Below are 18,104 nucleotides of genomic sequence, written 5' to 3' on the forward strand. Positions count from 1 at the left end.
GGAGTGGCAAGTGGTTTGCAACTATGGTAATGACTATTCGTCGAAAATTTCTACCACATTGTTCATTTTTATGCAATATACGATGTCACATCTGCCAATATCGCGAGTCAGATCAAGCCTTATCAAGCATTTGTTCGTTTGTAGCGATGTTTTAAAAGTGTTTAAAGTTTCCGCGTTGTTTATCTCGCCTTTTAAATAAAAGTACGTTATACGGTCTGTTAGGAAATATAATATTTTACACCGAACGAAGAGAATAAAGATAGCAGAAAGAAGAAAATACGACTAGAGTTTCGAAAGGGTAAATTGGACGATTTAACCGAGCACGGTAGAATGGCGCTAACGAAATTGCAATTTTTAGGCGTATATTTCAAATAACCGTAACAATTTTAAAGAACTGTAACGGATCATAAACTATGGAGAAAGAAAATTAGAAGAAGCAATTTTTTCCAACCACGTAACTCTGTCATAAAACTCTGTAATATCGTTGTGTCAAATATGAAATGATTTTTCTTGCAACTCGACGGATCCGTTGCATTATCTTTCGTTACTTCACCTTCGTGTTGTATATAAATTGCGCATTAAATTTAAATCGAGCAATGGAAATCGGGTTTTTCAAAGCGGTTGGACAATTTCCAATCTTGAACCAGTTGAACGGTCCTTATAAAAAGTTCCTGTCCTTATACGAATGCAACGTGTGATCCTTGATATCTGTTGTTCGACTGCTAAATACAAATTAAGCGTTCACTGTTTTTCTATATTCCAAAAGCGGGCGCCTGTTTTGTTTTCTTAAGCGATTTCTCCTTTTGTTTTTCCTCTTTAAATTACAAATAGACTATGAGTGGAAATTATGTAGTCGTATGTGACTAATCGCCAGGTAAGTTCGAAAGTCTATGTAAATTGAGCGCAGTTTTCTCGAATCGATTTATCGAATCGACAAAGTTTGTTCCTTAAAAGCTATCGTACGCGTGGAAAAATAACGCGTAATAAGTTTCGGAAGGAGTATTGTTTAGAGCGTTGAAAAATTGTCAAAGTTACTAAACAAAGAAGCAAGCAGAGCGCAAAAGAACGTCGTAACGTGTTGCGGAATTTACTTGCGACGAAATTACAAGTAACGTAAAGCGAAAGTAACGCGCATAGTAACGACACAGTGATATAAAGAAACACGAAAATGTTACGTACAAATATATAAATAAATAGAAAATTGATAATAAATTGATAGATAAATTGATTTCGAATCCATTCATTCGGAATTTTGAGTTTTCCTTCTACTTTAAGCAAGAGGCTTCCTTGCTTATTTACATCGGAAATGTGAAGTAATTACCATTTTTACTACATTAAAAAAACGAGAATTCAACAGTATCTATATAAGCCATATTATTATCGTTCTAAAGCAGTATTCTTCTATATGACAGGTACTTACATATACAAAATGCAAGAATTTGATATAACAGAAAATGATATGAACGAGGTCACGTTAAGATAAAACGAGTTAAAGTGCCGCGGTATATCGTCGATTTGTTAGAGGAACGACTGACAAAAGTATAGCTGGGAAAGGTAAACATTCCGGGAAATAAAATTAAAACGTTTGAAACACCGTTGTCATAATCGTATTAGCAGGACCAGCATATTTACATTACACCACATTTCTAGCTGGAACTTGCTAGAAATATCGGAGAACGACGTAGGGAATATTTCTTCGTTCGTCGATATGCGGCGAAAGAAGAAGGAAGAAAGGGAAGAAAGGGAAGGAACGCTGGTGTAAATGAGAGAAGAGGGCGCGTTACTGAAAAACCCGTCAATTAAAGCTGCATTAAGCGTAAGGCGGTGGTAAAATCGTAGCGGAGACACCGGTGAAATAAATGGAGAAAAGAGGGGAAAAGAGGCGGAAAAGAGAGAGACGGCTAACGTTTCTGGAGAGCTCGTCGGCCCGTGAAAGCGGTTCGAACGGGCGACGACGAATCTGTCTCGCTATTGATAGAACACCATAGACAACGGGCGCGGCTGGTTTTTCCTGAAACATGTAAAAGTTCCACGCACCATCGACCGTCCAGAAATAGACGCGCGCCACAACCAAAAACGTGAGATCCACGATTTTATTTATGATCTTGTTACACCCCTGAAACCGAACCAGCCACGCGCCACCCCCGATATCCGTCCCTCTTTTCTTTTTCGTGACCTCAGCTTCGGAACAGTTTATGGAGCACCGACAGCTCCGCCACGAAAGGGCTCGCATCGACCAATTTGATCCCTCGATGGGACTTTTGCCTTCCAACTGACTTCACCTTGGCTCGATTGACTGAACGGATTCCGTCTTTGTTGCCAGTAGTCTCGTTGCAAGATAGATACCGTTAACGTTGGAATTATCGACGACTAAGGACTAGAAAATTCGTATCGCAGGAAAGGACGATACTTTACGTTATACGTATAGTTTGGAACAAAAAAGATTACGTACTTTCCAAGCATGCACCGTTGTAAATCTGTTTTGGTTTACAAACTCTGTAAGGACAAACTCTGATTGGAGATTCTTCGAAACGAAGGGACTCGAACGTTGAAAATTCCGCGATTCTCCGCTAGATCGTAACTTCTCGCAGAAATAAGATTTTCTGATGATTGCGAGTGAAGATAATTGTTTTTATCCTTGGTTTGGTAACACAAATAGGAAAAATCCAAAGGGACGCAGACCCGTAATGGGTCACTCGCGTCAAGCGTGCTTATAAATAACCTCTTCCCCGTAAAAACATTTAAAAATAATCGAGCGTAATCGAAAGCAAAACTGGTGGCTAAGGGGATAGCCCGACTTGGGTGGTAGAAGGAAGTCGCGTGGCTAAATTTTGGGAACAGGGAAAACAGAAACGAGAAGGCAGCTGTTAGCTTTCTCACCCTCTTCGCTAGCTTTCGGGGATAAACGCGCGGAAATGACGAGAAATCCTGCGTGGCCTGTCTATTAGACGCGCTTGTTCCCCAACGTGGCGTATCGTGTCGATTCTCCTCTAACTGGAAGAGCACGAGAAATAGAAATTTGGAGCAAAGCAAATCCTCCTTCGCGTCCAATACAAGTACAGGCATGTAACGGGAAAAGGAATTGTTTAAAATTTATATTATGTATATTTGTATCATCGTTATATGTATATTAATATTATATATATATTACAGGTATAGGAAGTTTAGTAGAATTTTAGTGGAACAGAGTATGTAAGAAATTTCACTTTCAAAGTCCTTCTTCGAATCTTTAAATATCTTTGAAAGGGAAATGCAATTTTAAGTACGCGCGTTGCAAATCTATACGAACATGTTTTTTTTATGAAAGCGCTATCTACACGTTCCAACAATGGCGTCAGATCGCAAACATCACGTCAGAGCACACATGTCCATAAGAGTGGATGCATTAACGAATCTAATTGAAGCCGCAACAAAACTCGAAGGTTACCAAACCTGTACATTGTTAAAGTTTTATTAAAGCTTTGTCGAACGCATGTCTGCTCCTCGTTCGCAGCGGAAATATTTACAAATGGCCAATGGCGATTGTTCAGGCCAAACCTTGAAACACGTTGCGAACGAATAGCACATTGTCACAAACGTATCATCTATCTACGTATATCTTTGCTGTGTCAAGCAAGGCAACTCGGTCGTCGCGACGCCCTTGCAAAATTTTCATTCTCCTACCATTTCGAGATCGATGTAAGCACGGGGAATGCTGACCATTTGTTGTAACATGTCACGATACTTTATCGATCTAGCGCGAATATTATTAGATCGCGGATTATTTTTTTGCATCCACGGGAAGTATATACGGAACGCAAAAATACGTGGAACTTACGTAAGCGAGAAAGATGTACGAAATATGGAAAACGCAATGATCGTCGGACATCGGTTAATATTTGTAAAGTTTCTTTAATATCGCTTCTAAAGATTAAGATGAAGGAATTTGCAGGAAAAGCGCGCAGTCTACGTATGATTTTTCCGGTATCGTTAGGATCGTTCGTTGACGTAATCTCGTAGAACCTTTCCTCGACGATAGAAAAGTATTATATTAAGTGAAAAGGCGATTACTGTCGTAATTGAAATACCGCGCGGCGTATGTGGTTCGAGGACGCAGGATCGGTAGGACGCAGCCGCGAGTTCGTCACAATGCAATGGTTCGATCCAGAGGTGCAGCTTGCGTGGGCGTTGATTAGCTCCGCAAAAGGGGCAGAGTCGTTTCTCTCGGCCGATTATAAAATATTCCGCAGGTAGAGACCAGCAGCTAGTCAGGAATAATGGAGGATAATGGTGAAAGGACCGGAGGACTTTATCAATGGGAATTGGCGTGGTTCTAATGGGCACGAGCCTGGACAATGGTCCGCCAGGGCGGATGGTCAACGTTTGCCTCGTGTCGCCCCCACTTTTTGTTTCTCTCGTCCTGTCGATGGTCAGCTGCGAACACCCCCGCAGCTGTTCCGTTTGTTCGACGACTTTCGCAGCCTGACCGGCTACTACTTTTCCTCTGCGTTAGCTATTTCTCGCGACAATTATTGCTCTCGAACCATTAGCCAGGGCCAGTACGGCCCGCGCCCGGTGTTAAGAAAATTTTGTCCCGTGAAACGATTGTATCGAAACGCCACGTGGTTGGAAAGTATCGTTGGGGTGGGAAAGTAGAACGTTCTTCGGAAGCGAACGAAAGCATCGAGCGAAGAGAGAATCGAAGCCATAATAGTCGAACCAGATTTGGCCAACTTACTTTCTATTTTTTGGAAACTTATTATCAAGGACAAGGATAAGGATTAAGGAGATAATTTTTCTATCAATTACTTTCCAAATGAAGCGCGTAACGATATATCGACCGAGGCAATGTTCGAAATTTACCACTCGTTCCGTCAACGAAATTGTTCGAGTTAACGATATTTAATATATACAAGCGACGGTAAATTGCACGTATTTCCTCTTTAGCCAGCAGCCGTGCGATCAAAAGTTCAACGCCAACGACTCAATCGAATATTTCGAGCATCACGATTCTCTCGTGTCTAACAGCTTTTCAAGCGTAGTCGGTCCGTGCAGTCGGAGAATTAATCACACCCTGGAGGAAGGGTTGGTCATCAAGGGGCACGGACACGGGCACGGGCGAGTTGTACGGAGACAGATAGCCCGGGAATTTCTCTTAGACCGCATCAACCGTTTGCATAATAAACTGACTCGAATATCAGCTGGTTCTTAGTTATTTTTTAGAATCTTTCTTTGGTTTCGCATGCGAGAAAATGCGATTCGCCTATATATTTGCACTCGTGTAGCGTGTATAATACACAGCGTAAAAAGGAAAAAAAAAAAAAGAAAAAGAGAGAAAGCGAAAAGAAATACGCGCGGTAACGGGGAATAGATGGAAGAGCGATAAATGAACGTTAGAATTTCAGTCAACTTGCAACTTCGTTTTAACGACGTATAAAGCTACGCTATTAAATTAACACCTCAGCTCGGTTTAATTAGATACGATTGCATTTGAGTATAATTTGAAAGCATACAAGCACAGCGTAAAATTTATAATGCTAGAGACGCGATATTTTACTCTATTTTTGTCTGTAACGACCATGCTTAATGTCGTTCATTGAAATAAACAAGATTGTACAGCAATCCAGTTGGAGTAACAGCGATGCTGTTCGAAAGATGAAATATTTCGGCAATTAAGAACGAGAGGTGAACAACTCTGACGGAAATAATGGTCGAATCATTAACCTTCGTTTTAGCCTGCGGAAACGGCTTAATCGTCGTTCTTCGACCATCGTAAAAGATTGCCAGAGCTCTGAACGCAACCTGTATACTACCAGCTGATTCGAGAATAGGCGGCGATCGTCAACTTTTTCAACGCGTTCTTCGACGTTGAAAAAAAATCCTGTTACCTGTTCGTAGACGAATTATTAGCGAATTTAGCACTTTCGAACACGTTTTGCGTTGCCAAATCTTAATGCGATTTACATCGAACGGTTATCTATCATAGAGTTAATCGCGTGCGAACTTGTCTGATCCAAATTTAACTTGCTCGTTGCGCTTTATACTCGTGGCATTTGCATAGGTACGCAGCATCGATATATCACCTTCTTTAACGAGCTTTTCGTTTTATGCGCTAATCTGTGGTACGTAAAATCGTGTATCTATATTGTCATAGATACGCGCGACTCTGATGCCTCGAATTTTCTCGATGTACGCTATATCGGCGATAAATTATTTATTATAAAACAATTTCTGCGAAATTGTAACGAGACTTTGGAAAAACCTGTAACAAAGGAAGGTGATTTAACGACTGAAAAGGAAACGCTTCTCGTACGACAATCGTAAAAATAGCACTCTGCTCGTTTGCTTGCAACGCTTTTCTCTCAACGTGGGTGGGACATTTTAGTATCACCGTGTACGTATATCGTAGCGCGTGAAGTAATGGCTTTCTGTCTCTATAGCAGTACCTACTTACACCGATAACAGTAAATCCGTTAGCGCAGCTGGTTCTGAGACGTATATCCTTTCTTAATTTTCCTAGATCAAATTATCAGTCAACGATCCTCCGTGTTACGATCGTTTAAAACGACACGATCGAACAATTTTCGCGAATCGAGATCATTTCGCGAGCAGCTGGCTACGAATCATCGAGACAGCCGATCTCGACGACGTTCGAGAATTTCGTTCACGCGCGTAATTCAGTTTTCAAAGGGTGAGTTAAAGCCAATGGCAATTATCGCGAACCGGCTAAACGAGCGGCATTAATCGTCCCTCATTGGACATTGCCAATCGAGCGGGTAAAACTTGGCCTGGTCGAAGCGTAAATCTTACTAATGGCGCGGTTGCACGCGCCTCTATGAACCGTCTTCGGGGAACCTACCGTTAATTCCTTCTTTATTTATCAAACTACCGACTTGGATATTTACTTACGAAGAATAAAGTAAAGATCGTAATTCGGAGAAGCGTAGTCTTCCCTTTCTACAACGTATAGACCATCGATGATAACAGTCACCCTCGTTTGGTACTACAACGTTAATTTATCTTAACTTTAACTAACTGTAGCCGAGCTCGTGGACAAACGTGGAGTTTTCACAGTGGAAATGGATTCAAAGGTACCTAAATCGAACGAATCTAAAAATTGTTATTTGAAACAAGAAAGAAGCATTAATTATGCATTACGCGCTAAACTCGTTTCTAAACGTGTACTTAATGATAGAACAGTCGACTTACTCGTACTATACTTGCGTATTTTAAGCGTTATGTATCTATTAACGTAGTAACTTTTATTACCCATGTTTCGAGGATTATAATTATCAAATCTAGCGAAAGATGACAGACGTAAAGTAAAAAATATCGCGAAAGCTAAAGCCAAGCGGTGGTTTATTCGGGGTTAGGTGCCAGGACAGGATTCGTATAATTAGCGAATGATATCTCGATTCTTCGATGACAGCTGTGCGTGAAAAGGATTTCTGATATACGTTGAAAGATATTTATTCGCAGCAAGGTATACATTTCGCAGTGCCGTATGTATTCGGAGAAAGAATCATTCGAAGATGGTTAGTCGGTAATGACTGGTTAACGTAGCAAGAGAATTGGTAAAAATACTAGCGAAATAGCAAAGATAATAATCTGTAACAGGCGCGTACAGTTAAAATTTTGCATTGGAGTTGACAAGCGACAACCTAAACAACGCGTAAATTCATCCATCATAAATGGGATTATTTCCAGGGACCGGTAGATCGTTATTGCTTAAGAGAAAAAGTATTGAAAAACGAAGAAGAGAAAACGCTGGTTACACTGTTTTCACTCTCGCACGGAAACGCAACAGAATATAGCTGTATTCGGTGTATACGTAAACCTACCTACATGAGCTGCTCATTGAACATCCAATTAATACTATCCGAACGATTCTCGAAATGTCGAATAACCTGCCGATCCGCTCGTTCGAACGAGTGGCCTGATTTTTCAACGAAAGCGTTTAGACCGGTTTTCCAAGAGGACAGCACAGCGGCTGCTCCGTTTTCTCGCCTCTCGCGTCGTTTGGCAGAACGGTCGGTGGACAGACGGAGGGGACACTTAATTACCATGTATCGTTGTAAAATCGTTTAGCGAAGCCGGTGGAGTCGTAGTCAAAGCCGGGTCTGAGGCTGTAAGAATTAAGCGCGAGGCCGTGAGGATTATTCGCATGGATACGCGAGTCTCGCAATCTTATCGGCAGTTTATTTACCTATATTATTGGATAGCGCGACAGCAGGTATCCGCGAAGAATCGCGTACGATGTACAGAAATGAGATCGAATTTTTTCAAACGACACTGCTACTAATTTCGAAAGCACGTTAAGAAAACGAACGCTTGGATTCGTTCCTTAAAACGTAAGGCGTACGAGCATCTTTCTTTCGTGAAAGAGGCGTCGAGTAGATAGACCTGGTAAATACCGGCCGATGGAGAAAGGAAATACGATATAATAATATGCGATGGCCGAGATCTGCTGTAACTTTGGCCGGTTTGTTACAGCTAGAGAGATACGAGTGCATTAGTGACGGCAGATTGACCCGTTGGTCGAACGCCGCCGTTTAAATTGCATCGCGTCCAGAACAATGTTCACGTGTATCGCCACGCAATGATCCACTCAGGCGCGTCCTCGTCCATTCGCTTGGACCTGCCGCGCCGACTCCTTCCAAGAGGTACTACCATCGGTCTCCAGATTAGGTTAACGAAATGGTTCGGTTATAGGTTTGTAAGCCGCGTGACCGATCGGTACGTCGCAAATCTCTTCTTAACTCTCTGTTCGGCATCTCCGTTGGACGTTTAAAGCGCTGTCACGACTTGGTCCTTCGAGAACCCTCTCGCCTCTTCGATTTCATTTTTCTCGCGGATTCTTGTTAATTAGCGATTTTCAATTGCAATTTCACGCGGATTCGCGTGTTCCGTTCGATCGTCGAAACGAAACGGACGAATCGCGTATTTTTTCTTCATTTTCTTCTCGATAAACGAAAATAAACGAAAATAAACGAAAATAAACGAATGTAATCTTGGAAATAAATCGAAAACCGTCGTCGGTTTCACGATATCTGCGAAAGGTGCACACAGATACGTTATCGATTACTTGTTGAAAATCAACGTTGCGATCGTATTGGAAGAAAATCGTCTTTAAGAGATAGCGATGACGTTGCAGGTGTCCAGAAGAGATTGACCGTCTCTGTTGTTGCAATTCGACCGGGCCCCTGAGACCATTTAAATAATAAACCGTCGTAAAAGGGTCCCGTCTTGATCCTAACGCGAACACGCACGCCACCGGTTTAACACGCACGCCCCCTTTCTTTGTGCTCCCTCGCGTGCCACGCCTTTCGCTCGTTATTGCCACGATGATTATTACGATTATTACGACTTCGTTCGCGGTTGCCGTCGGCAAAGGTTTCCAAGTCAAGTACGATGACAGCGAGGTACTTTATTAGACCGGTGCCGGTAAGAAACGTCGCTGTCCCCGAAGCTTTCAGATTGACAGACGGACATCGTTTTGAATTTCCTTCTGTGCTTAATCTTTATAGGTGGAATGCGGATGTACGTGCGTTTATGGAAAATTTCAAGGTGCAAAAATGTAGACACGGAATGCACGTGCATAGAGATCAGCACAGGTTAGTTCGATAAACGCGAAACAAGTATCTTACTCGTAGTTTTTTAAATATGCGTAAAAATTCACGGTGTAGCGAATAAAGCACGTTGAACTATAAAGGGACACGTAACGCGTAACTTTAGCAAAGGTCGTTTAGATGTCGTTCGATGTAAACGTAGTGGCATTGGAAGGGAATAAGATTTGTAAAATTCGAGTCTGTGGAACTGTGAGCGAGGAACAGGCTAGCGGAAATAACGCTTCGGTAGAAAATTCTGAAGATAGGCAGGGAACATATAGCGAAAATACTATTTCAAATGAGACGATGTCGATCGTCGTGACATATCGGAAAAGTAGAGGAACAAGTTCCGTAGGAGCCGAAGGGGACGAAGATACCGCGATGTCTCGTTGCTTCGAACGGACAAGTTGGATGGATCGAAATATCGTCAAATGTTGCCAGACGCGGATAATAGATGCAGAAGTTAGCGATCGCCTAGAGTCTGGGGGAGCAGGTCCGAGGGTAGCGAAAATCAGAGAAACACGGAAAGCGTCGTGAACGGTTCGATCGTAAAGGAGTCTTGTTGGTTGGTTCTCGAGGTACACAGAGGTATACGCGTACGTATAGTCTCTTGGAGGCGGTGTAAGTGCACGACGAGCAAAGTACCGTTGGTCGGGATTAAATCGAAATTGATTCCTCGTCTGGGCAGATAAACGCGTTAACCGCGCGAGTCTGTACGGTGTGTACGGCGATATCGATGGATTTTTTCACGCGGTTCACGGGCTCGCGCGGATCCGCATGCACACGGACCGCGCGATCGCAGTTCGACAGGGAAGGAGAGAGTCGCGATCGCTCGGGCAACACAAAGGGTGTACGCCCCGGAGGGCCGCCGAAAGGCGAACCGCCAAGAAACTCGACCGGCCGCGATTACAAATAACGATAAATTCCCCGGTCCGAGCAGCGGTAACATTAAAACCCTCTCACACTGGGTGTTGCGGCCGTGAATTGGTGTAGCTGGCTGTCCCACGGGGAAGTTGGCGCGAGGAACGATCATGATTTCGCCCGAACGAGATAAGGGTTTCGCGTATGACATGCCCGGACCTGGACTCGCCCCCCGCCCCTGCTCCAACACCCGACCAACTTCTACTTCTAGATTGGAATCCATAGCAGCGACTTGTAGCGTTCTGAGCTCCGGTCCGCGAGCATCGATCGGCCTTCTTTATTCATTTGCAAACGAATAAATAAGCGTACAGACCGAGGCACGGTGTACGCGGCTGGTCGATAAGATAGAGTCCTGTAAATCTGTTGGTTACTTAACAGGTCGCCGAACGATCTTCGCTCTCCCTCTCGACCCCCCTTTTTCGCGGCCACCTCCACCTCCTTCACCTTCCTCTTTCACCTTCTTGCCCCACCTCCCCCTCCCTCCCGCCCTCCCTCCCTCCCTCTCTCTTTCGCCAGGTCGTCGCGCTGCGCCGGCTCGCGAGGTTCTTTATTACTTCATGCTGGGCAGACGGTGTTTTTCTTTCTGAGCTGCCTTCGTTCGAAGATAACAAAGCCTCGACACGGTTAACGCGTTACCGATCGCCTAACAAACACGCGGATCGCAATAACTCCAGCTACGGACTCGCGCGATGAAAACGTCGGAGATTTGAGACGAGGAGGGACGAGATCGTGTCTGACCGAGAGAACTGGCAATCGGGGTTTTGATAGGAGCAGGCAGCCGAAGAACGAGAGCGTAGCCCTGCGGAGAAGATACGCGTGTACAGTTTATTGCAACTTTGTCGTGACGGTGGTAGATCGGCTTGTTGGGAAACGGAAAGTTGGTCGAGAATCGCGGATAAACCTATCTTCGTCCGTAATTTCGAACACGTAGCCACGTATTCGTGTAACCGTATACATATATACATATATATATATAAGCATGATATTTTTAGGCGTTCACCACGCTGTGTTTTTCGACTTATAAGAATATCGGTCGCTCGATTTTACAGTCAACTCGCAACTTGTCAGCGATTCCATCTCTTTTAAACGATGAATATTATACAACAGCTAGGGCACCCAGGGTTGGACCTCCTCCTGGGCTACGTTCGCAAATGGACAACGTTGCTTTCTGTCGTGCCGTTCTTAAGAACCTCGTGTCACATGATTTACGATAATCCAAGAGCTCCGCGAATGGACTTGGTCTTTCGAGGCCAGCATTTTTTCCCGCTTCTTTATGGACCGTGCAAAATTCTGTGCAACCCATCGAACAACTACCTCACGGACACTGCTGTACCTTTGTGAAACTTTGGAGCTACTTCGCTACTACAGACCGATCGAGTTTAGAAAGCATAATTTGCCGATTAAATGATGAAAAATTACCAGCGAAATATATCGTATACATTAGTGAAAAAGTATATACCGATTTGCTTGTCACGTTATAGGACCTAGCCTTGCGAACCAACTATACGTAGGTATACGCTGGATGCTTCGAAAAACACGTAACGATATCGAGCTACCATTGCACGAGCAGACGATTGCCATTTAACAGTGGAAGGAATCGAAGGAATCGAAGGAATCGAAGGAATCGGCACTCGGTGGTCGCGGTAAAATAGCCCTTCTGCCTTGTGGCAACGTATCCCATTGCGAAGATCGAGCCCCCAGCGAAGAAGAAAAACGATCCGGCCGTAACTCATCGAGCCGACAGCAGTCACTCGCGAACAAAGGGAACCCGGTCGCGAAGATCGCGAGCGGGGTGTTGGACGGGGGGCTCGGAGTTGCAAATATGGCAATCGTAATGGAAGGAGACTTCCATCTTGCGCTTTAGTGTCTACCCGGAGATAGATTAACCGTGTGCAACCGCGGCTATGCCTGGCTGCCGCCCCCACCGTCCCCGGCGCGGCCCGCACAAAAGTATAATATGTACTATCGTCTGTCCTTTGCTCGCCGAGGAAAACCTTCCCATACCCCTCCACCTTGTTCCGGTACCCCACTCCCGGGGACGGCGACTGCGACTGCGACGGATCGGCTCGGCTCGGCTCGGCGCGGCGGAGTGGCGGAGCGACGGAGCGGCGAAGTGGGAGGCGGAGGAGGCAAACCGGGCGGTGGTGGTTCATTACACGGCACGAATACCTTGGCCCCGGTGAGAAAGTGTGTATTCACATGCACGCGGTGCAAGCAGCCGCGTATGCAACGAGTAAGAAAGCGTATTAGGTACGCAGGCATGCGATCCCGGGTAAAGGAGGGCGGTCCGAGGAGACAGGTGCGAGCCAATCGCGGCCCGCCACGTGCAATTTCCCTCGGCGTCTCTCTTTCCCCGTTCATTTCTCATTCCTCCTCTATCTCTTCCCTGCCTCCCTCTTGTCTTCCGCCGCCTCCGCCGCCTCTCGTCGTCGCCACGCCGTCACACCGCCGTGCCGTGCCGCGGCGCCGCGCCGAACCGCGCTGCTAACTTATTTAAACGAGACTCGACCCCGTCACTACGAGTACGAATCCCTTTCGTATTCGGCACCGATGCGCCGTGACTCTACGCTCCACAGGCAGATGGAGGGAGAGGGATGGGGCAGGAGGGGGTGGGGGGAGAGAAAGAGAGAAAGAGAGAGAGCGAGCAACGACCCCCGCAACGATTCTTCGCTCGCTGCTTTTATCGATCGGCCTCCTTTGTCCCGCGACCTTGTACTCCACAGGATGCACCAACCCCTTTGCTTCCTGGAAAAACCGCTTCTCCTTTGCTGCCTTCTTGCTGCCTTTATCCTACATCCGCGTTTCTATATCTGGTCTAGAAATATAGTTACAGCTGGAACCGATCTCGAACCGATCTCGAACCGATCGCCTTCGATCGTGAACGAATCTCCGTCTCTGTAGGATCTATGTCGATCGATATCCATCTCGTAGAACGTAAGACGCATCGTTCGATGCAGTCGCGAAATTAACCGCAACAGACGGAAAATTAGCCTGTGCAGCAAGCCGTGTAGCGGTGGCCGTAAATTTCAAGGAACCTCGTCAGCGGAGAGATCGAAGATTCGGCCGGACAGGAAGTGTCTTCCAGGCTGCAAGGCGTCAGCTATCCGCTCTGGCCCGTAGTGAAACTGTCGGAGAGGAACCGTCCTCCAGGCAAATTCGTAGTTTCTTCCAAGCGAAATGTTTATACTCCTCGGTTAAAGAAAGCGGAATAACTACTATCGCTACCGTTGCTGCTGTTCCTATTGCTGCTGTTCCTATTGCTGCTGTTCCTATTGCTGCTGTTCCTATTGCTGCTCCTACTGCTGCTCCTACCGCTGCTCCTGCTGCTGCTTCTGTTACTCCTTCGACGTGAATTATGACTTCCGACCCATTTTCGCATTGTCGCGGAGCCCGGGGCCTCGTTAGCCTCCGCTGGAGCGCGGCTTTCCTCCGGTTTATGATTTACTGCCGAGCGTAAATCATCCGCCCGAGGCCCAAGGTTGTTCGTTCGTTCGACAAAAGTCGCTCGGTCGCGCGCGGCACGGACCGAGACGATTGTACAGGAGGTTGCGTAACCGCTGGCCAAAGGCCTGCACATACTTTTGACCTGCAGAGAGCTGCTCGTCCGAGCAAAGAATCACGTTCGAACCCCTGCTGCAACCACCTGCGCTCTCCTCGTTGCTATACGTTCCCAGTGTTCTCTCCGATTTAGCCCCGCAATTGTTTTTCTCAATGGCGTTCGATCGAGTTGATTTTCGTTGCTTCGGAGATGATAACGATGCAAGTTGATTTCACCGTCAGTTTCGCATTTCTCTGGATGTACAACGTGACAACGTACGTACTACGTAGTACGCGTAATTTGTAAATAGCAATTTCATTAATCGCGGACAAACGATTTCTAGAACTTACAAATTTCTCTACATTCTCTACATTGCGTATTCTTACGATACGACGTCGCGTAATTTTATGTTTGCCGAATAGCAAGGATTGTTTGACGATTATCGATAACCGAACGTATTCGATTTTAAAGAGATTTAAAAAGAGACGAACGAAACGTAGAGGCAAAACTCTTTTCAAGATAGTGAAGCGTATAACGTTTGGACGGTAAAGCAAGCTGGTAGATGGTCTTCGAGAGGTCGAAAGCTGTTCACGAAGCCGTACGAAATACCGTTGTTCGCGCCCGATAACGAGTAATCGAATTAAAGCTATTTTATGGCCGGTATAGATAATCCAGTAAGGTTCTATCGAGTCGTTGCGTTCGACGCGCCCAGCTGTTTCTTTGTTCGAAAAGCCACGCTCTTAGCCAGTCTGCTTTCGTTTGTCGCCCGTGCGAAGCCTGTTACCAGCCGATCAATTCATAGGAAATTCAGACTCTCGTGTCTGGTCGTCGATCTTCGATTTGTCACGAGTTGTCTCGTGCCCAAATCGTCCACCGTCGTTCGTCGCTAATTACGCGAAACTAAATACGTTTGTAAAATTGTTTAACGCGTCGAGGAGACAAACGATAAAACGAGCTTTCCGTTTCTCGAGTAAAACGGTATCCAACGGTATCCAAGAAGTCGGTTTCCTTTAAATTCGAGCATCATTGTTTCTTCGACGCTGTTCGATTTGCTATTGGCAAATATCGAGATAAAAATTTATCGGGCAGATTTTTCGAAGAACGTCGTGCTGGTTTAAAGCGAAAGCAGCACGCCGCAGGCCTAATGGTACACAGCTGTCTTGTTGCCGCTTCGAGGACAATCGAAGATGAAAATAATTCGAATCGATTCGTCGTCGATGAAAATGGATAGTCGATATTTGCGTTGGTCGCGACTAGCAAACTAGAAAGTGCTACGCAGTTTCTGGTAAAAAAAAAAAAAAAAAAAAAAAAATACAAAACAAGACTGGAATAATTTGTAAAAAGGTCGTATCCATTGACGATTCCGAGAATCTCGAGACTAACCGGAAGATAACGAAACGATGGAGAAACGTCAGAGATAGGAAGAAGGCGTCGATAAGTAGCAATCTGTCTTCCCGTTATTTTAAGCACCTTCGTCTCCGAAGCATTTCTCCGAGCAAAGTATACGTGGCTCCTTTTTCACCGCCAGATTCTTGAATCTTTAGTGCCGTGTTCGAATCGAGAATTGCCTGTGAAGGAAAAGAGAAATAGAAGTGGAGGGAGAGAGAAAGAAGAGAGAAAGAAATGCGAAGGAAAAGAGAAGGAAAAGAGAAGGAAAAGAAGAAAGGAGAGACGTCTAGACTCTAGACGCATTCCAGAGGACCAAAGGGAGTCTATTCGACGAGCGGCATCGTCTCACACTCCGCTGCCGCCCCTCCCCGTGGCAGCCGAGAGACCGGGCTCGCGGGGAGCAAAATGAAAAGCGGACGCGTGCAGCGTATGACTCCGGCGGCCGGTTCGCACGCAACGAAGCCGTAGATCCGGAAGTCGGTTCGGCGTAGGTGGAACCGGCGAAGAAGGGGTTCCCTCTGTATGATAATTAATAACCGGGCGCTGAGTGGTTCGGCGAGGCCCCGCCTCTTACCCCCTGATTTATGAACCGCGCCGCCTTCCTTGTCATAACCGTGCGTATGTATAGAGGCTTGCGCGCGGTGGAGGGAGGGCCGGCTAGTGGGGGTGAGCGCGGGAGGACAGGGTGGGGGAAAGGGTGACGCGTGACGTTGCGCGACGCGACGCTACCTACGCCCAGGCCGGCTCTTTACCGAGCGATCAGTCGGTTCTCTCTCGTCCTTGCCGGATGACATCGTTCGACACGCGGACGTCCGGCCGAAACGCAGCGCAACTTTGACGCGCCTCCGCGAGTCGGCGCCACGCACGAGCTTCCTGCTCCGCGAACCCGTGCGATCATGCAGCTCATGAGATGGAGCATCACGCGCCGCCTCGAATGCCGCGGCATCAAGCAGGGAATCTACGGACCCTCCAGACTCTCGTGCGCACGATTTTCCGGTACGCAACCGCTGACCTTGAACGCATCTCCACGCCGCGCCGACGACTTCCCGCAAATTCGTCCCCTCTCTCTGTCCATCTCTCTGGCTGCTCTGGTCGCTCTGGCCGCTCTGGCTGCTCTGACTCCTCTGACTCCTCTGGCCCCTCTGGCCCCGCTGACCTCTCCGGCCTCTTCGGCCTCTCCGGACCCTCTGGCCCCTCTGCCCCCTCCCCGACTCCCCCCACTCTCCTCTCCGTCTTCCTCCCTCTACATCTCCCTCTCCCTCTCCCTCTCTTTCCCGTCACAGAGAAGATCACGTTCCACACGTTTCATTCTACGTTTTCCCCGTTCGAGAAAAGTTCGTCTCGCGTACTACGAGTGATGGAAAGTTGTTCGAGTTGTGGAGGTTGCAGAGTTTTCTAGTGGATGGTTACATCGGGTGGCGAATGAAACGTTGTAACTGGTGCGATTCGAACGGGTCCGGCTGGTCCGCCGGGAATAGTAATCGAGCGATTTCCATTTTTCATTGGCCCCGGTGCGCGTATTAAAAGTTTCCAGCGGTGTGGGGTTCGCGCGCCGCGCTCCGGAATACTAATCGCCGCGCCGTCGTTTCTTATCATCGACGCGAACGTGCATGATCCTCTGCACCGTGTTTATCGTCACGGGCCCCTCTGCCGCTCTTTTCCTTTCGTTCGTACCCCCGTATTCACCGGTTCGTTACATTTCTCGTGTTGCCGTTTTCAAGAACGGAAAATTGTGCGCGCCTATCGTACGAACGCCATCTATCCGGTGTCGATAAGCCTGGGCGGTAAATAAAATCGGAACGAATCCGATTAATCATTCTGCCTCGGTTTCACCGCGACACCGTACATTTTAAATATGACGCGCCGACTTGCCAAGCGTTCGGCCCGTTCCAGCCTTGGCGAGCGTTTGCTATAGTCGTGAAGCGAAACCTTATGAGCTTTCATCTTCGACCGTCAAACTGGTTCCAGCTGGTGACGTTCGTTGCTTTCCTATTCTCTCTTCATATCGAATCGAAACGTACAAATTCTCGGTATTGCGAAATCCTTGGATCGATCGAACGCTTCGAATCGGACTTGATACGACCAACGTTCACCTTCTCACGTTTCTATGTTGCAAGCTGCAAGCTCGACCAACCTAAAGTACGTAAAACGCTTGTAAAATATTCAAACTATCGCTCTGGGTTATCTAGAAAATTCCTTTTTTTTTTTTTTTTTTTTTTTTTTATTAAACCCGACTTTTCTCTATCGCTCGTAGCACAATGGCGTTGTCAATCGAGATTCGTAATCGATTCAGCCCGATCGATCGACAAGCTATTCGTCATACTCGTCACGTGCGAACGATAAAACGTTTTTCTCGGTCCAACACCTTCTTACCGATCCGTTCCAGTTGTCGGGCATGAAAATCCAGGTCTTGGACATTCGCGTCTTTAGCGAGGAAACTTGTCTCGCGGATATTCTCGTTTCTCGTTACGTTGTGAAAATTGTACGACCAATCGTGCTTCTCTCGCGAGAATCATGTACATGTTTGAACCTTCCGGATCGATGATTAGACTTGGAATAAGGAAGATGCATCGTGCAGCGCTTCCACGCGTACCATATACCCCTACTCGTCTTACTTAATACGTATGTAAAGTTGGTTCGTCGAATGCTCCTTGTTGCATCGGTAACGC

The 18,104-nt window shown here is 46.4% G+C and overlaps 1 protein-coding gene across 5 annotated transcripts in view; it reads left to right on the plus strand.

Annotated features, from left to right (window-relative positions):
- The window catches only part of LOC132906162 (homeotic protein spalt-major-like), a 221,973-nt gene that overhangs the window by 192,217 nt on the left and 11,652 nt on the right, over nt 1-18,104 (plus strand). The window contains exon 1 of one of the 5 annotated variants that reach the window (XM_060958066.1): nt 16,088-16,431. The exons of the other annotated variants lie outside the window; for them this stretch is intronic. Coding sequence (XP_060814049.1) covers nt 16,332-16,431 — 100 coding nt within the window. The 5' untranslated portion in view covers nt 16,088-16,331. Of the gene's footprint in view, nt 1-16,087; nt 16,432-18,104 lie in introns of those variants that run through there. 5 annotated transcript variants of the gene reach the window in all.

The sequence above is a fragment of the Bombus pascuorum genome, chromosome 4, assembly GCF_905332965.1.
Source record: "Bombus pascuorum chromosome 4, iyBomPasc1.1, whole genome shotgun sequence".
Taxonomy (NCBI): domain Eukaryota; kingdom Metazoa; phylum Arthropoda; class Insecta; order Hymenoptera; family Apidae; genus Bombus; species Bombus pascuorum.